Raw genomic sequence first — 16,977 nt, forward strand, 5'->3', positions numbered from 1 at the left:
TCACATGCTTAGCTTTAAGCATCTGAGGCCTGGTCTACACTAGGAGTTTATGTCGAATTTAGCAGCGTTAATTCGATTTAACCATGCAACCGTCCACACCAGGAAGCTAATTAGTTCGACCTAGAGGGCTCTTTAGTTCGAATTCGGTACTCCACCCCGACGAGGGGAGTAGCGCTAAATTCAACATGGCTATGTCGAGTTAGCCTATGTGTGGACGGAAATCGACCTTAGTAACTCCGGGAGCTATCCCACAGTGCACCACTATGTTGACGCTCTGGACAGCAGTCCGAGCTCAGATGTTCTGATCAGCCATACAGGAAAAGCCCCGGGAAAATTTGAATTCCTTTTCCTGTCTGGCCAGTTTGAATCTCAATTCCTGGTTGGACATCGGGGCGAGCTCAGCAGCACCGGCAACGATGCAGAGCTCTCCAGCAGAGGGGTCCATGCAATCTCAGAGTAGAAAGAGGGCCCCAGCATGGACTAACCGGGAAGTCTTGGATCTGATCGCTGTGTGGGGTGATGAGTCTGTGCTTTCGGAGCTGCGCTCCAAAAAACGGAATGCAAAGACCTACGAGAAGGTCTCCAAAGCCATGGCACTCAGAGGATACAGCCGGGATGCAACGCAGTGCCGCGTGAAAATCAAGGACCTGAGACAAGGCTACCAAAAAATCAAAGCAGCAAACGGACGCTCCGGAGCCCAGCCCCAGACATGCCGCTTCTACGAGGCACTGCATGCCATTCTCGGTGGGTCTGCCACCACTGCCCCACCAGTGACCGTGGACTCTGAGGATGGGATAGTGTCGACAGGCAGCTTCTCGGCGATGTTCGCGGATGGGGAAGATGAGGAAGGGTTTGTGGAGGACGAGGCAGCCGACAGCGCTTACACTACTGATTTCCCCGACAGCCAGGATCTCTTCATCAGCCTCACAGAGATCCCCTACCAACCCTCTCCGGCCGTTAACCCGGACTCTGAATCAGGGGAAGGATCAGTTGGTAAGTGCTATAAACATGTAAACATTTATTTTTTTAAAAACAGGAATAAAAACTATATGAAAAGAAGGTCAAGACATATAGGGATAGAACAGAAATCCTCTTGGGAGAGTTCCACGAAGCTCTCGTAGAGGTACTCGAAAAGCCTCCGCAGGAGGTTCCTGGGGAGAGGTGCCTTATTGGGTGCTCCGTGGAAGCACACTCTTCCGCCCCAGGCTATCCTCAGGTACAGTGGGAGCATTGCCTCCACGAGCATGGCAGCATAGGGCCCTGGTCTGTGCAGGGTTTCATGCAGCATGCGCTCTGTCTCTCTTAGTGACCCGCCTCAGGGTGATCTCACTCGGCCACTGCTGCATCTAATTAGGGGAATTAGTGTAATGTTACTATTGGGAATGCTTGACTTTTCCTTTGCATAACAATGACCGTCGTTTAACAGCCACGTGGTGGAGGCTGCAGAGGGAAAGCATACAGGGATCTTTCCCGGGGACAGCCGCGAGGGGGTGGAACAGGGTCAGACTTTATGCTTTCCAGATTGCCTGCAGCAGGAGGGCACTGCTATCCATTAACTGTTAAGCAGCCTAAAGTTTACGGCTTACCAGGCCTGGCTGCTACACGGATTCTGCTGTCCTGCCCCGCTTGTCTGATCTCCAGTGCAAGACCCCAGGCAATGAAAGCGAATGCCGAAAATTCGAACTTGTCCTGAGAGCGCATGAGATAGGTGCCGTGTATGGTCTTGTTCACAGAAACAGACTAGACTGTGTTGTGTTCACAAACATGTATCTTTGCAAGGAATTCACTTCCTTTTTCCCAATCACACAGCTGCGGCTGTTTCCCGAACTGCCCCGGCATCCCCCTCACAGAGGCTGGCGCAGATTAGGCGGCAAAAGAAAAAGACTCGGGACGAGATGTTCGCTGAACTGATGGCCTGCTCCAGAGCCAAGGCGGCCCAGCAGAGCCAGTGGAGGGAGACCCTCTCTCAGCAGCAGCGCTCACACAGCGAACGGGAGGACAGGTGGTGGCAGGAAGACCAGCAGGCGACTCAAACGCTGCTTGGACTAATGAGGGAGCAAACGGACACGCTCCGGCGCCTTGTGGATGTTCTGCAGGACCGCAGGCAGGAGCAGAGAGCCCCCCTGAACTGTATCTGCAACCGCCCTCCCCCGCCACAAAGTCCTGTCCCCCCCTCCCCCCACAGCACAAGAAGGAGGGGCGCTCGGGGCCGGGACAACTGGCACTCCACCCCAGCAGAGCGCTCATGTACCAAACAGCTCTCATTCCCTAAAGTATGAGAATTGCTTCCCTTCCTGGCTCACCCAATCCAAAATCCCAGTTTCATCCCCCAACTGTGTAGTTGAGTATTAAAAATAGTTTGCTGTTCATTACTGTTTCCGTCATGTTTCTTTGCAGAAGACGTTGTGTGAAGGGGAGATAGGGGTTTGTTAATTGCATAGGACAGCCACCATTACCAGGGTACAGACATGGGGGCAGGATCAACAGCAGGTCACACACAGAGTGCAGTCACTAGGCACCCGGGTCACTCTGGGAGGTGTCTGCTGCCCCAGGTCAGTCTGGGAGGTGTATGCTGCCCCAGGGTCCAAGCGCCTGGCATCCACAAATGGCAAGGCAGGCTGCCCTTACCATGCCCTTCCACCCTAGCCATGAGCCTCTCCGATGCCCTGAGCCCCAGCCAGAGCCATCATCCCCCTACACCTACTCACCCTTCCCACACACCCCTCACCCCTTCCTGCAAACCCACCCCTTCCTGCACACCCTCCTGTAACCGTCCTCCCCCCAGAGACCGCTGTAGGAGCAGGAGCCTGTCAGTCCTCGAGTGTAGAAGCGGTCTGTACATCACTGCATACCGTACCCACCACAGTCTGTGTCCCTGTTTGAACCCTTTAACGTGAATTAGTTAGTAAAGAAAACTTCGTTAATTAAAAATGTTCCAATAACTTTATTTTTAAACGTCTGTTGGAAGGGGGGAAACCTGGGGAATGGGGTATGTAACCGCTGAAAAAAGTCAATAGTAACTGGAACAGGGGCAGGTTCAGCTTCTCTGTAAAGAGACTGGACAGTCATAGGTTACCCTGCTCTCTGAGGAACCTAGCTTTCAAAGCCTCCCGGATGCACAGCGCTTCCCGCTGGGCTCTTCTAATCGCACGGGTGTCTGGCTGAGCGTAATCAGCAGCCAGGCGATTTGCCTCAACCTCCCATCCCGCCATAAAGGTCTCCCCCTTGCTCTCACAGAGATTGTGGAGCACACAGCAAGCTGCAATAACAATGGGGATATTGGTTTCACTGAGATCCGAGCGAGTCAGTAAGCTCCTCCATCTCCCCTTGAGACGTCCAAAAGCACACTCCACCACCATTCTGCACTTGCTCAGCCAGTAGTTGAAGAGTTCCTTGTCACTGTCCAGGGCGCCTGTATAGGGCTTCATGAGCCAGGGCATTAGCGGGTAGGCTGGGTCCCCGAGGTCACTGTAGGCATCTCCACATCCCCAACAGTTATTTTGTGGTCCGGGAAGAAACTACCTTCCTGCAGGCGTCTAAACAGACAAGAGTTCCTGAAAACACGCGCGTCATGAACCTTGCCCGGCCACCCGATGTAGATGTTGGTAAAACGTCCCCTATGGTCCACCAGTGCTTGCAGCACCATTGAAAAGTAGCCCTTTCAGTTAATATACTGGCTGGCCTGGTGGGCCGGTCCCAGGATAGGGATGTGAGTCCCATCTATAGCCCCACCGCAGTTTGGGAATCCCATCGCGGCGAAGCCATCTATGACGACCTGGACGTTTCCCAGGGTCACTACCTTTGAGAGCAGTAGGTCAACGATTGCGTGGGCTACTTGCATCACAGCAACCCCCACGGTAGATTTGCCCACGCCAAAGTGGTTTGCTACTGACCGGTAGCTGTCTGGCGTTGCAAGTTTCCAGAGGGCTATGGCCACTCGCTTCTGCACAGTCAGGGCTGCTCGCATCCGGGTGTCCTGGCGCTTCAGGGCAGGGGCCAGCAAGTCACACAGTTCAAGGAAAGTGCCCTTACGCATCCTGAAGTTTCGCAGCCACTGTGATTCATCACAGACCTGCAGCACTATGCGGTCCCACCAGTCCGTGCTTGTTTCCCGGGCCCAGAATCGCCGTCCCATAGCATGAACATGACCCATTGCCACCATGATCTCCGCGGCGCGGGATCCCGTGCTTTGTGAGAGGTCTGTGCCACTCTGACACTTCAAGTCCTCACCGCGCTGCCGGAGCCTCCTCGCCCGATTTCTCAGCAGCTGACTGTGGAAGAGGTGGACGATAAGGTGCGAGGAGTTGACAATGGCCATAAGTGCAGCGATGATCGCAGCGGGCTCCATGCTCGCAGTGTTGTGGCGTCCGCGCTGTCACTGACCAGAAAAGTGCGCAAACAGATTTCCCGCCGGCGCTTTCAGGGAGGGAGGGCGGGAGTGACGGTTGAATGACGACAGTTACCCAAAACCACCCTCGACACATTTTTCCCCCAGCAGGCATTGAGGGCTCTACCCAGCATTCCAATGGGAAGCGGGGACTGCGGGAACTGTGGGATAGCTGCCCAGAATGCACCACTTCCAATGTCGACGCTTGCCCCGTTAGTGTGGACTCACAAAGTCGAATTAGTGTCCTTAGTGTGGATACACAAATTCGACTTCATAAGGTCGAATCCACAAATTCGACCTAAGTTAAATCGAACTACTCTTGTAGTGTAGACATACCCTGAGTGGTCACAATGAAGTCACCTGAACTACTCAGATGTTCAGAGGCAGGCACATATAGAAGTGTTACATACTTAAATCCTGAACCTACAAACATACTTAATGAGCCAAATTCTTCTTAGTGGTGGTGCACAGGTACAGCTGAGTGGAAAATCTGATTAATTATGAACACTATACCCAAATTTATTGCAAGCCATATGACAGTAACATACCTCGTTGCTTAACAATACAAGATATGATGATTTAAAAAGTCTTTGGAGCTGGCTAATTTTAAAAGCCTCTGGTCTGCTCTCTTTATATTATACAAATATCTAGACATATCAAATTGGAACCCAGAACCCTTGTTTAAACTTTTAAAAATGCATTTTATATACAATTCTGCAGTATGGCAGACAGTACAACCCTCCATTTCTTCTCTGCGATAAGATGATATCTAATAAAGGATACTTTTAAAATTGACTAATATCCTGCTCTCTTCAGCAACTTCTAACCTATTTTACAAAGCAAGTTTATAGTAACGCTTGTTTTTTACATACACAGTGATATGAAGTGTGTAGGCAAATAAGTTCTATACAGATTTCTAACCTCCTGATTTTCTACTCCACTGTTGTCAAACTCCAGGCCAGAACCTCCACTGTCAACCACTGCTGATGTCATGGTGCATTCCCTGAAGGATCTTTGAAAGTTGTTAGTGATCCCAAAGACAGTAATGCTGAAAACCTAAGGTACCAGAGGCTTAAATTCTGTATCCAAGTAGCATGTATCCAGGTTTTTTGTACTGCTAATCAGAGATGCTGAAAAACAAAACAATTTGAGAGAAAGGTATAAAAAAAAAGGAAAACGCAAGTTTTGTAAATTCTCAGTTTTGCATTGTTTACATTTACATTCAGTGCCTTTAAATTGTTACTACTCTCTTCATCAAGAGAACACCAGGGAGCACTCTAGTTCAGACACAATGCACTGACCTTGATAGTTCTACAACACTCTGAACAAATAGTAATTTACCATCACAAAACAGTATTTCCATACCAGCTTTTAATGCTGAAGGAATAAAGTTTAACTTTTAGTTCCCTGCAATTGACATCAATAGTTTTACATTTACCTTAACTGTTCACTGTCACTATCTACTGATTTTCTGTCCTTAACACAATGGAAACATTCTCTCCGGAGTCCTTGAAAACCAGAGGTTCAATTCTTTTGGGACTACTTGCATGCATCCAATCAAATATAGTTTTAGAAAGTTAATTTACTGGACATGTAACAGTTAGAACAAATATTTAATATGATTTTTCTATATTACTTTTTTTCTTTACTGTTTCCCAATACAAAGGAAGACATTGTAAGGTGAACTGATTTTGTAGAAAATGTTACGATTTTGTTGCATGATTTTGGGAAGGGACCAAATATATCCTATTGCTCTGGAAAGTTTTAAGAGAGGATTTGTGACTTCAGTAAATATTGTGGTCCAAATCCTCTGGTTTGGCTAACCTATGCTGAGCATAAATCAAGATGAACAAAGGTGGTTTGAAGACTTTTTTACAGTCCCTGGATTCTGAGGCACCCAGGTGCTGATCCACTTCTCAGTGCAAGGTAGAATAGCATTCAGGCTACTTATTTTATGATGTGTCAGCTGCCAATAGCATCTACTAGCAATTCCTCCATGCCAGGGGCTGCAAGGAGGAATGACTCTGTTCCACCTGGGAATTCTCTTATGCAGCTGGAATCCTCCAGTGGGTGGAGCCACTGGATTTAGTGCTGTTTTGTATTACCCAAGTGATACAAAGAAGCTCTATCACTCCATAGAGCTGGGTCTAGTGTGTGAGTGTTTCCCTTAAATTATTGTGATATCAATAATCAAACCCTTACTAAATACATAAACAAAATTCTCTGACGTGGGAAGAACACAGACTGCCTGGTTAGGAAAATGGATCTTACCAAGTCACCAAGCATTTAATCTCTCACAGAAGACACATCTGACAGCATTAAAAATATGGAATTACCAACTCCCTCCATTTATTAATTTCAGTACAACATTTTAAAAGATTAGTAGTGAGCAATTACGGGAATTAAAGATAGGTACGGAACATTGTATTCAGGTGCAATTATATCTCAAATGGAGGATAAGAATTTTTTTTAAGTGTTTCTGAAGAAGTGAATATATTAAAAGTATCTATTGGGTTTCCGGGAAACAGGGCGGGCAAAGTAGGATTCAGCGGTCCTTTGACATGGATTGCATCAATTTTTGAGTATTTAAGGTTATGCCTACATGGAGGATTTGCTCACTCTACTGTTGTTGCTCTAGATCAGTGCTTCTTAAACTTTTGTACTGGTGACCCCTCTCACCTAGTGCGACCGCCACCCTTATAAATTAAAAACAGTTCTTTATATTTAACACCATTATAAATGCTGGAGGCAAAGCAGGGTTTAGGGTAGAGGCTGAGAGCTTGCGACCCCCCAGGTAATAACCTCGTGACCCCGAGGGGTCCCGACTCCCAGTTTGAGAACCCCTGCCCTACAGCCAATGCATCTGCAGAGATCCCTAGCAACAGCAGAAGCACTAGTCTCAACTGGCCAGAATTTTTAGAACTGTGTCACCTAACTAGGCTCAGAGAGGGTCTAGATAACAACAGAAGTAAAGACACCAAAGAGTGGTTCTACATAAGTGGAGCACTGGTTTGCTTCATTAATAGTCACCAAGTACTGATATGGAAGAGAGGCAAATATATAACAAATTAGAGCCCAGATAGTTATTTGAGATACTCAACAGGAAGACATATCTCAATTTTTTAAAAAAATGTTTCCAATTTTGCAAACTTTATCAGGGCAGGTTTTTTGGTTCTGGGCTTTTTAAAAAAAAAAAATCTATATACAGCTATGTATTTCTCACTGATATCTATCAGAGACTAGTCCCTACCTGTGAAAAAAATAAGCTACACAAATGCAGTGCTCAAACAGGTGTATAATACTCAACACCTAATAAAGTACGAAAGAAGAAATATACTAACTTCTACTAACAACATTGTTTGGCTTTAATACAGTTAAATACTAAATTACTTCTAAACATAAATTAATGCTTTAGCCTTAACATATGTTTCCATGAAATCAAAGTTTAAGGCCAGAAGGGACCATCAGATCATCCGACCTTCTGTATATCATAGGCCACCAACACCACCTGCACATTAAACCAAACAACTAAAATGAGACCAAAGTACTAGAGCTCACAGGAGACTACACTATTAATGGACAAGCTCTATTTTTTTTTCTGTGCCCCATCTGCTATAAGAGGAAACAGTTCTACTTTAGAATTTGTTCTTAATCAGTCCTGTAACAAAGAAAGTTTCATATCTCAGTTATACAGTCAATAATATCAAATTCATACAGGTATGAGAATGTATAACCTCCATTTTTGTAAATTTCTTTAATCAAAATTGAGATTAGAACTTTGTTTCTGAAGAACTGCTATCTTAAAATATTCTTATAAATGTTACTATTGTTCATATCCAGTCTTCCCAAAGGAGAATAATCTGTATTCATAAATACTGTGTTTGCAGGGTTGGTTTATTGCTTCAAGATGCAAGCTTTTGCTGTTTATTTAGATTTACATATATTCTTTTCTACCACTTTGAACTCAAACACAAAAATTCAAATCTGGTCTCTACTGCTAGTAATAGCGCAGAAAGCACAAATTCTTAGGTACTTGAGATGCGTGGCATGGGCTTGTTCTGAGCTCAATTACCTTGTAAGTAACTCCATTAAAATCAGTGCCCTGTAGGGGAGATCAAAATCTGGCCTAAGGTCTTAGACTTTATTCCACTTTCAGTATAATGCCATCCATACAAAAACCCAATACAGTCACACAACAAAGTTAGTTCTGCAAAGACAACAGACAGAACTACAATATAGGCCAGAGCCTGTAAGGTGCTGAACACCTTGGTACGAGCTGCTGATAGATCCTCAACACCATTGGGATGGGACCCTATATCACATCATATATTAGTAAACTAAGCAAGACTGTGCTATTGATTTTGCTCCATTTTCATGGAGCAGAGTGTAAATACTTCACCACACCTGGATTAAAAAAAAAAATTGAGAACTTATTCTGATGTCAGTGTTCTGAGCAATTAATCTTAACTGAAAACTAAATAATAGAAAATTCTTTCTGGAATAAGAATTCTTCATGTTCTTCAGTAATTGATGTAATTATTATGGCAACAAAATAATTACAGCATAGAGAAATATTCCAACACAGGATAACAGCAATATTTCAGTTGAGTATTTTTTCTTAAACGGACAGTGAACTTGAAGAAAAAAACATGCCTAAAAATTTTTCACCTACTGTAGTAACAATACCCACTATTACTGTAATTTTTAAAATTTTTCAATGTTTGATTTGTACATTTGACAGCACATTGTGCATAGTCAGTTTTACTGATTCCCTGGATAGTCAGTCTTTCCTTTTGCGAAGAAGACGTGAGCCTCCAACACACAAACAGTATCCACTGAGGCCATGCACATCTCTTCACCACCCAGGTTCTGTGAATATAAAAAGTGCCATGTCCTCACCTGTCTTTCAGCTCCTTCACTATTCAGAAATCCTTATCTGAACGTTTTGAAAAAGTGGCCAAAGTGGATTCATTAACGCAGTCTTCTAGGAGAGCTACATTTACTAGGTAAACAACCATTTTTAACATTTCTAGAATTTCCTGTATGGATCCACACTTGGGAGATTAATAAGCAATAGCGACCCTCAAGGAGGGATCTGAGTTTTAAATTGATTGATCTGGGCATCATATCAAAAAGCCAAATTGAGGAAGTAATGCCATGTACAGGTATATACAGAGCGCCAAGTAGCAACTTTGCATATTTCAAATGACACATGCATCATGAAGACATGCCATAAATCTAGTTATCTGTATTAATTTAGTGCCTAGAAATCCCAGTCATGGACCAAAACCCCAGTGCTGACAGTACTGTAATTCCCCACAGGTGACTGAACAGCTGCCAAGTTCTAGCAATCAAGAATACACATTTGGACAATGTACATTGAGATACTGACCCTAGTCTTTTCCTTCTATGACACAAGTAGTCTGGGGCACTTCTAGATTGGTTTGGTCCTATTTCAATAACTAGGGCCCTTCTTAAGATGCACCTCACCTGGCTGTCAATGAGGTGAGGGAAGAGGAGGATAAACGGCAATGGCCTGAGTGTTATGGTCTCTGGTTTCTATCTCAGTGAGAAATTCAGGGGGAAGATACAGGACCACCTTATTCTTATTGAACACAGTGTACACAGAAATCACTCATCAGGCCCTGGATCTCACTAGCCCTTTGCTGGGTTAATTTATAGGTATGATGAATGCCATCTTGAGAGAGACAGCAGGGAGAATAGTGAATGAACAGTCAGGTGGATAGACAGATCTGACTGTTTTAAATCAAGTAGAGAGACCAAAATTAAGAGAATACAGGACTTTTGCATATCTATCCATTTCTCAGCTGGCCTGATGAAGATTTTTTCCATTTCATTAAGACAAATTTTCTTGTAGAACACTTCTTGCTTTTCAATAGAATTTTTGGACCTCAACAGAACACTCAATCTAGTGACCCCACCAATTCAAAAACTAAACTGTCAGCCTGCAACTATGGCTCCAAGAACAGAATCTCATTCCAACCCTGAGATAAAAGATCTGGTAGACTGGGAAGCAGGACTTAAGGCTCCAATATGAGTTCCACAAAGTTAGAGAACTCAGACCATCAAGCCCAGGACAGGGATATTAACAGCATAGACTGCCCTGTTTGGCTTTCTGATTAATAAGGGTCAGAGGGAATGTGCAGGGCAATTTTTGTCCTCCACCTAGGAGAAAGGCACCTATCTGAGATGCTGGATCCTGCCTATCCCTGAAACAAAGATGGGGGGATTTTGGTATTTTTCCTAGCTGGTTTACAGATCTAGTTGAGGCCCGGCCCCATTTACAGAACATGTAACAAACAACTAATTTCTGACAACTCATCCCCTGGATTACAATTTCTGCTCTTGATGGAGAGCTATCAAGGTGATCAGATAGTCATTATTTCCCTCCCAAATCTAAATCATTGGGGATGGCTGCTAATAAAGACCCTAGAGTCAGATGTGGGTAAAAGTACTCAAAACTTTGCCTTCTTTGAGACAGGAGGCAATAAAGAGCCCACACATTCCATCGCCTCTATTACTGACCACTCAGTCTGAGACTGCTATGGAGATGCCAAATTGGGAACAAAACATTAAAGGATAGGTTGTTTTCTTATAATGATTCTCAATCTTTTCAATCCCAAGACCACCCCGAGACCCTCCTCATCTAGCCAGAACTCCACTTCCTATTTAATAATATGGGGAAAGCAGCGTGATTGCAAAGCCCTAACACCTGTTCAAAACTCCAAGGCTGAGAACCCCTGCTTTAAAGGATAGGCATCTACATAGAAGAGAATTCTGCCTATTCCTTTTTAGAGATCAGCCCCCTGGCTCTCATTCCTGAAGACTGAGAAGGTCACAAAAGCCAAACAAGGCCAAAGGCCCATGGCTCCATAAGAAAAAGGTGGTGCAGAAGGCTTATAAGAGTCCAGAGAACCTCTAGAGATACAGTTCAGACAGGGGAAATGCTGGTCCAGGATAAAAATTGTGTTGAATTCAGACACAGTGCAGCCAGAAAGATAAGGCAAAACCTAATCACTCAGGTGTGTGCGCCAAAGCCTAAAGTGGAGTAAAAAGGGGAAAATCCATGCTAGAGTCTCTGGAGGAGGAAGATGACAAAACCACTGTAACTAGTATCACCAAAGGCACAACCGGCATCAGCTCCCCAGTCTTCTTGGTTTACAGAGTATCAGCAACACTGAAGCTCCCAGAGCCCTTGGAATCAAGAATACTAACACTGAGGGAGCAACAATGAGGCATCGCACTTCCTTGGTGAATGACTTGGTACCATGCCTTCTGTGACCGGTAAGTAGGAATGGGGAGGGGAGAAACACCTGTTACAAGAGCCGTCCCTTGGGTAGGGCAAATCGGGGAGACCGCTCCAGGCCCCGCGCTTTGGGGGACCCCGCCAGCCAGTGCGATTGGCTGGTGTGGTCGGTCCCAGAAGAGACGAATCCGTCACTTCTGCCCCAGGCCCCACACCCCCATAGGGATGGCCCTGCCTGTCCCACTGTACCTCTTCAGCTTCTCCCTCTTGCCATGAAATGCTGAGTCTAGATGTCAAGAAACTGAGTTGGTGTTGCAAGCCTATTTAGCTGGGCTCAGCATCAAGGAGCTCCTGGCACTGACCTTTACACTCCTCAGACAAAGGCGAGACTGTGATCTTTGTTACTTTTGGTGGTCGAAAAAACACTTCTGGCAAGGAGATGAGTCTTCCGAGACTAAGGGCTACTTGTCACAGATGGTGTCAGATGCTAAGTACCAGTCAGTCAGCTAGGCCTATCTAGATATATTTATGGCCCACATCACTATAGTATCCGAGCATCTATCCACAGGAATTTGAGACAGCCCTAATAATCTTTTGAATACTGTTGGAGAAGATGAGAAATTTAGCAAGTCTAAACATTAGTCTTCTCCCAGTCACTGAAGGCAACGAATTATCAGTGACCAACATCACCAGGTCACATAAAGCCCAAGGCTTTCAGACTATCCTGGTAGCCATGATTCTGCTTGGCAACAGACCACTAACAAGGCCTAATTAGCCCAACAGAGCAGAAAAACATAAGAAAATGGAGACTAAGAGGGATGGACCCTGAATGACACAGGTACTTCAAAACTGGGTTGTTGGGTTTAAAAACAAAAACAAACCACACAATCTAGACAAAAGCAGTGCTTAGAAGGGCAGAAAAGGAACAGCAGCAGCAACAAATAAATTAAACAAGGGAAGCTTTAAGGATACTGAGATGTGCTCAGACATCTGCTCCTGCAGGAGACTGAAGGAACTTAGGGTAATTGAAACATTAACCTCTTTTATACCCAGAATGTGGGAGATAGATTTTGATAGGTGCCCATATGGATGAAGTCAGCAGCAATGTACTATACTACTTTTCAAAACAGCAGCAAAGCCTTCTACAGATGCAATAGAAAGGATGGGGCAGTCAGCTAGGAAACTAAATTACCAGTAGTTACAAATTCAGGCCCAAATCCTGCACTGTGATCCACTAATCCAGAACCCTGGAAGAGTCTCTTTACCTGTAACAGGATTTCACATCAGCACAGGGGGCCAATTTAACAAATATAGTGGCTTCTGTATCTCAGCAAATTTTCACTATTACTCTCTGCTACACCTATAATTAAAGTACTTATGTGAGATTTTTCCCCGATGATATTCAAACCTTGGTTTAAAAAAAAAAAAGGCATTTGCAGATGAAAATGTGAATCATTGTTACTCCTTGTCATTTGCTGTGAAACTCAGAGAGTCATTACCCAGAAAGAGAAGATTAAGGGTATGTCTTCACTACCAACGTTAAAGCACTGCCTTTAACATGACTGTGTAGTCATGTCATGCTTTAAAAAAACCAAAACAAAAAAAACAAAAAAACACACCCCCAAGAGAGGAGTGGCTCCCAGCGCTGGTACACTGTCTACACTGCCTACACTGCCACTTTACAGCACTGAAACTTGCATCACTCAGGGGGGTGTTTTTCACACCTCTGAGCAAGAAAGTTTCAGCAATGTAAAGTGGCAGTGTAGACAAGGCCTTAGATTCAGGCACAGATTCAGTTACAGTTGCTGAGCACCCACCACTGCTTAAGTAGGGGATGCACTGGTGGTCTTTGCAGTCCCCGGTCCAAGGCCATCTGTCTGCTGGGTTGGTCCCTCGGTGAATTCAGAACAGCCCAATGAGTTGCCAAATTATACCAGTTACCAGTTCCAACTTGCTAATACAAGCACTAATAATCACCAAGGCAAAAAATCCTGGCCACATCCCCCACACCAGAAGCTCTATATCACCAATGGATCCCTCTGCATTGGGGTAATCTTTCTGTGGCCAGTTACATAGGAACTGCCATACTGGATCAGACTACCAGTCTGTCTCATCTAGTACTTATCACCAACAGTGGCAAGTACTAGCACCTTCAGATGAAGATGCAGGAAACCCTGTAGTATAGGCAGAGTTTCCTCCAAAATCTCAGTAATTAGAGATCATCTCAAGCCATGAGGGTTTCTATCCCCTGTAAAACTTCTTTTTTTTTTGGTCAGTATTTACCATTAATCGCTGGGTATTTTTGTTATCCATACCAATGACTAATCTCTATCTGAATCCTGCTAAACTCTTGGCCTCCATTATGTTGTGTGGCAGCAAGTTCCACGGGTTAATTGTGTATTGTGTGAAGTTATTTCCTTTTAACTGTTTTGAGTTTGACACTTTTCAATTTCATTGAATGTCCCCTAGTTCTTACTTTCTTAGACAGAGTGAATCAAAGCTTCAGATCTATCTTTTCTACCCTATTCATTATTTTGTATGTTTTATGTCCCTCATACCTCATCTCTAAGGTAAATAATCCCAATCTTTTCAATTTCTTTTCATGAGAGTTTTTCCATGCATTGACTAAAATTTTCTCTGACCCCCCACTTCAGCAATATCCTTTTATACTGATCTTAGAGTTGTTTTGGCATACGCACTGTGGTACAAAATGGCCATATCATAGCATTTAGGCCTATATTGCTTAGAGCAAAAGAAACAAGCTTTGAAACAACATTCTAATAATCAAGTGTTTTCTGCATTTCAGATTTTCATATACCAGAATATCTACATTTGTGTCTGAATCCTGATTTCATGCCCTTTGTCTTGACTAATTATGATATCAACATAGAACTTTGACACTATGTGTGCATCAAGAAATACCTAATAACTGTAGGTCTGATGTTATGATCCAAATTTATTGTAGCACTGATAGTAGAAATACTAAAATTAAGTTCTGAATAACACTCAGCATACATTTTAAAAGTTGACTGTTAGATGGCACGACAAGGACATAATACAGTATATCCTCTGGAAGCAAGTAGTATTCCACAAAAATTAGGATCTTTAGACTTCTTTAAAAGTTGTTGCTGCTGCTCTTCCATGTTAAAGGGGTAAAATAGTTAAATAGTATTTGTGGAGGACATAGCAGTGACTAGTCCTAGGGAGGGACTAGGAAAGAGGAAATGAGGAATTAAATTATTTTAATAAAAACTTTAAAGGGGCTAGTAAGTAAAAACAAATAGATTTTAATATATTTTACAAAATATTAATATATTCAGTTATATATAAGCAAGAGTTCAAAAAGATCATAAATGGACAATCTTAGAAATGAGCCATGATAGTTTAAAAACAACAATTAATCTTACAATAAGAGAAAAGGATTAGGAAAGGGATGGTGGCAGAAAATAAATGTTTTTTTTTTTAAAGTAAACTTGAGTAATGGCTACCAGCTAACCAGCCATCACAGGGCAAGCTAAGGCTGCCATCTTACTTGGCCCATCATACGTAAACAGGAGAACATTTCTATAATATTTTTCTAATACCCCTTCAAGTTACTATACAGATGTTCATATTTATCAATCTGAAGTTCTACTTCTGGACTAGCAAGTAACATGAAGAAACATAGAATAGGTATTTTCATGAAAGTAGAAAACTAAACACACAAAAGATTCCTGAGGCTATGTTTATACTGACAGCTAAAGAGAACTGCCATCGTGCCTGGCTGGGAATCTCCCCTCCCATTCCAGGATCTGAGCCCTCTGGTGATGACTCCCTAACATTTCTGTGTTTAGTAGGTCATCTAAACGACAGGACGGGAATCCCCAAGAACAGCACCACCATAAAACCAAGCAAGACACATCAAAGAGACAGAGCAGCACAGGACCTAAATCACAGGGAAAAATACAGACCGATGGTCTCAGTTACTGCGCTCCTACCCTGGAAAACATTCGTGTGTGGATTGCAGGCTGATTCACGCCGCTGTTCTCAACAGAGGTGAAAAACACGTCCAAGCCACCAGCTCCTCCGCCCAGCACGCACACACTCACTGTTCAAAAAGTGACTCCCAGAACTAGTAACACGCAATCCACAGCTACTCACAGCCACGAAGAAAGGCAAATGTGATTATCAAAGCCCCTGCCTGAGCGACGCTTCCCCGAGGAGTTACACGCAACGCCGAGCGGGGAAGGGGGCGAGTAAATACACATGAAACTGAAAGTGCAGGCTCCTGCGGGGGAGGGGGTGGTGGTGGTGTAACGCCGACAGCTCATTCGCCAAGGACCGATTCAAACTGCTCCATTTCAGTCCGCTCGGCTGCAAAGCACCACGATGGCCCCAGTCAACCCCAGCACGGGGCGGGCAGGCTGTCGCCTTGCAGATCGCCCCTGCTCTCCGGAGACGTCTCCCTCAAGCCTGTTTATTTGCACAGCACCAAACTGCGTGAGTGAGAGCGGAGCAAGTCCCCCCGCCCCCGGCTGACAGCCCTGCCGCGGGGGTAAATACCTACAGCACCTGCCCCCAGGACACGCGCCCGTCGCGGGGGGGTTACCGAAGTCTCAGGATAAACACCGGCGGGGCGAAGCCAGCCCCGGCACCCCCCCGCCCCCGGGGAGGGCGAGCCACCAGCCCAGCCCAGCCCCGCTGGAGAGGGCCACGGAGAGACCGCGCCGGGAACCGGCTGGGCTCAGCCAGACACCAATCGGCCACCTGAGCCGGCCCCTCCATCAGCTCGCTCCGGCCCGCCACGCAGAGCGGGGGAGAAGGACCCGCCCGCACCCAGGCCGGACTCACCCCCGAGCCGCCGCTGCTGCCAGGTCGCTGTCGCCAGAAGAGCGGAGCGGAGCGGAGGTGGCAGGGTCCGGCCCCCTGGCGCACACGGGGAGGAGGCGGCAGCAACACCCCTGCTCGCCTACTGTGCCCGTGTGTCAGGGGCTGGCGTCGCGTCACCCGGTCTCCCCTAGGCCGAGAGCCCGCAGCCGCCCGGAGACTGGGAGCCGGGGCCTCCCCAGCAGTAGCAGCCGCCCCGGGGGGTGGGAGGGGGCTTGGCCAGTGTAACAGCAGAATCTGCCCTGCCTCAGAACGTGCCCCTTTCCCTTCTGCACATGCTCGCGCCCCGCACGGGGCCCCAGCGGGCATGCGCGCAGCCTCCGTACATGCCCACTGGCGGCGTGAAGCCGCTGCCCTCACCCTTCGCCTCCCTGGGGCTCCTGTCTCTGGCCAAGGGAACGCCCGCCGCGGGCCGGGGAGCCGAGCGGGGGAGGCGCAGGCGGGAGGGATGGAGCAG

General features: G+C 45.7%; 1 protein-coding gene across 5 annotated transcripts in view; it reads right to left on the reverse strand.

Annotated features, from left to right (window-relative positions):
- The window catches only part of ELF2 (E74 like ETS transcription factor 2), a 62,972-nt gene extending 46,213 nt beyond the window's left edge, over positions 1-16,759 (reverse strand). Inside the window, exons 1-2 of one of the 5 annotated variants that reach the window (XM_039539688.1) lie at positions 16,485-16,759; positions 5,309-5,517 (exon numbers count right to left, since the gene is read on the reverse strand). In XM_039539688.1, coding sequence (XP_039395622.1) covers positions 5,309-5,380 — 72 coding nt within the window. In that variant the 5' untranslated portion in view covers positions 5,381-5,517; positions 16,485-16,759. The other 4 variants (XM_039539689.1, XM_039539691.1, XM_039539690.1 and 1 more) reach the window with 4 other exon arrangements.
- Between the last annotated feature and the right edge of the window lie 218 nt (positions 16,760-16,977).

The sequence above is a fragment of the Mauremys reevesii genome, linkage group 5, assembly GCF_016161935.1.
Source record: "Mauremys reevesii isolate NIE-2019 linkage group 5, ASM1616193v1, whole genome shotgun sequence".
In the NCBI taxonomy this organism is placed as follows: domain Eukaryota; kingdom Metazoa; phylum Chordata; order Testudines; family Geoemydidae; genus Mauremys; species Mauremys reevesii.